This window comes from Nymphaea colorata, chromosome 5 (genome assembly GCF_008831285.2).
Source record: "Nymphaea colorata isolate Beijing-Zhang1983 chromosome 5, ASM883128v2, whole genome shotgun sequence".
NCBI classification, from domain to species: domain Eukaryota; kingdom Viridiplantae; phylum Streptophyta; class Magnoliopsida; order Nymphaeales; family Nymphaeaceae; genus Nymphaea; species Nymphaea colorata.
This window is the reverse complement of record NC_045142.1, coordinates 5,723,206-5,725,235: the sequence shown is the minus strand read 5'-3', so window position 1 is coordinate 5,725,235 and position 2,030 is coordinate 5,723,206. Positions and strand designations below refer to the sequence as shown.

Below are 2,030 nucleotides of genomic sequence, written 5' to 3'. Positions count from 1 at the left end.
GGTCCCTTGTTAAGGAACATAACGTAACATATGACATATAGCCTGCTCGAAAATTGTCATGCCAGTTCAATGATGTACTCCGTATCATTGTGTGGATCAAGATAAAAATCTTCTTAATTTTTTAAGCAAATTCATAGAACACTAACCACTTTTATTTTAGTTGGCTCATTTAAGCTTTCAAATCCAAATTGGATCAGTCGGATTTCAGTCTGATTTAAAAAGAAACTCAAAGATCGGACTAGTAGTCATATTCAGCATTTGAATTACATTTTTCTATCAAGTCCGACGAATACCTGGCCATGAGACAAATTCAAAAAGCAGACTATTGAGTGGAAGGTCCGATTCAGCTTTATCCGATTAATCGAATATGATAATAGTTATATCCGTTACAAATCAGATCCATTGACAACCAAAATCAGCCTGCACGATTCGCCGGTGACATTTTCCGGCAACGGAATTTTTATTGTTATTTGGTTGTGTTCTTCTTGGTTTAAATTTTTGCCCCCGATATCAAGCGGCGGCGAGCAGAGCCTGAGCCTGCTGCTCGTAAATGAACCCGTCCTTCTTAGAGTCATCAGCCGACCAGACGAAGATCCCATTCAACTCATTCGCCTTCTTCAGCTCCTCGCAGGCCCGGAAGAAGCCGTCTGCCGGCTTCAAGCCGCCGCTCCCGTCGGTGCTGAAGCTGACGACCACCTTGCCCCCGGCGTAGTTCCGGCTTTGCTCGTGGAAGTGCGCCAGGAACTGGTCCACCGTCGTCCCCCTCGCGTAGGCGTAGAACTGGAAGTTCACGTAGTCGAAGGCGGCGCCGTGCCGGCTCCACAGCTCCATGTAGTGGCTCTGCACCGTGGGGTCGTCGAACGGCGCGATGGAGGCGAAGGAGATGACGCGCCGCCTTTTGAGCTCGGCGACGAGCCGGCCGATGCAGTCGGCGAAGACGGGGGGTTCGGCTTGGAAGTGCTCGTAGTCAACGTCGAGGCCGTCGAGGTGGTACCGGGAGATGATGGAGGAGAGGGAGTCGACGGCGTTGGCGACCCAGGAGTCGGCGTTGACGGGGGAGAAGTAAGCGGGCTGGGAGCCGACGGTGTCGCCGCCGAGGCTGAGAGCAAATCTGGCGTTGGGGTGGAGGGATTTGGCGGAGAGGACGGCGGAGGGGGAGAGGTTGGCGGTGTCCCAGAAGGCCGTGAAGCGGCCGTTGGTGGGGAGGTATTGGCCGTTTGAAGAAGCGGTCGGGGTGTAGTCGATGGCGAAGGAGAGGATGAAGTGGAAATCGACGGAGGGGTTTATTGGGACGTCGGAAAATTTGACGCCCTTGAACTCTGCGCCGATGTACTCGCGGAACAGCCCCCGCCGCTGAGCTGCTTCTGCACCTCCGCCTCCTTCGATCCACAGTATCAACAGAGTTAGTAAACAGAGGTATAAAGAGCGACAGGGAGGGAGAAAGAGAAACTAGACTAACCCGTCGTTAAGAGGAGAGCAAGAAGCAACCCAAGCATTTGGAAACTGATGAAGGCAGCCATGAAAGACAGAGATACGAGAGTATTGCTCAGAGGATGGAGAAATTTAAGCTGGTTAGAAAAACAATCAGAGGAGATGCGGGAATGGTCCACGCACTGATCGCCCACAAAGTGGTTGACTCCAGATCACCACGTCTCCTTCATTTGTCTGCAGATGGGGCGGACTTGACCCATTACCAGGCCTCTAATCACACACAAATGGATCCTTGAATTCACACTGTGAATCCAATTTTGAAGGTTTTCTTTTCAGAGCTTCAATCACACAATTTTGATATGGAAATTGTATGAGAAGTGTTTGTTTGAATGCAGAAATAAGATTATATAAGAACCGAACATTTTGTCTTCAATTACTTTACTTTTTCTCGAGGCTTCAAATTTTGTCCAGTGTCCACAATTCTGAATAAGCTGGTAAATTTTATATATATATATATATATATATATATATATATGTGTAGTATTTTAAACAGGTGTCTCTCCAACCAATTTTTCTAATGTCGCCACTGTTAATTTTAG

At 48.5% G+C, this 2,030-nt stretch overlaps 1 protein-coding gene across 1 annotated transcript; it reads right to left on the bottom strand.

The window, feature by feature from the left end:
* Positions 1-238: 238 nt before the first annotated feature.
* Positions 239-1,786, bottom strand: LOC116254037 (chitinase 2-like). Its single transcript, XM_031629063.2, has 2 exons — positions 1,460-1,786; positions 239-1,379 (listed from the first exon to the last, which is right to left on the bottom strand). Exons 1-2 carry the CDS (start codon positions 1,518-1,520, stop codon positions 511-513), a joined length of 930 nt encoding a protein of 309 aa, XP_031484923.1. The 5' UTR covers positions 1,521-1,786; the 3' UTR covers positions 239-510.
* Positions 1,787-2,030: the final 244 nt, after the last annotated feature.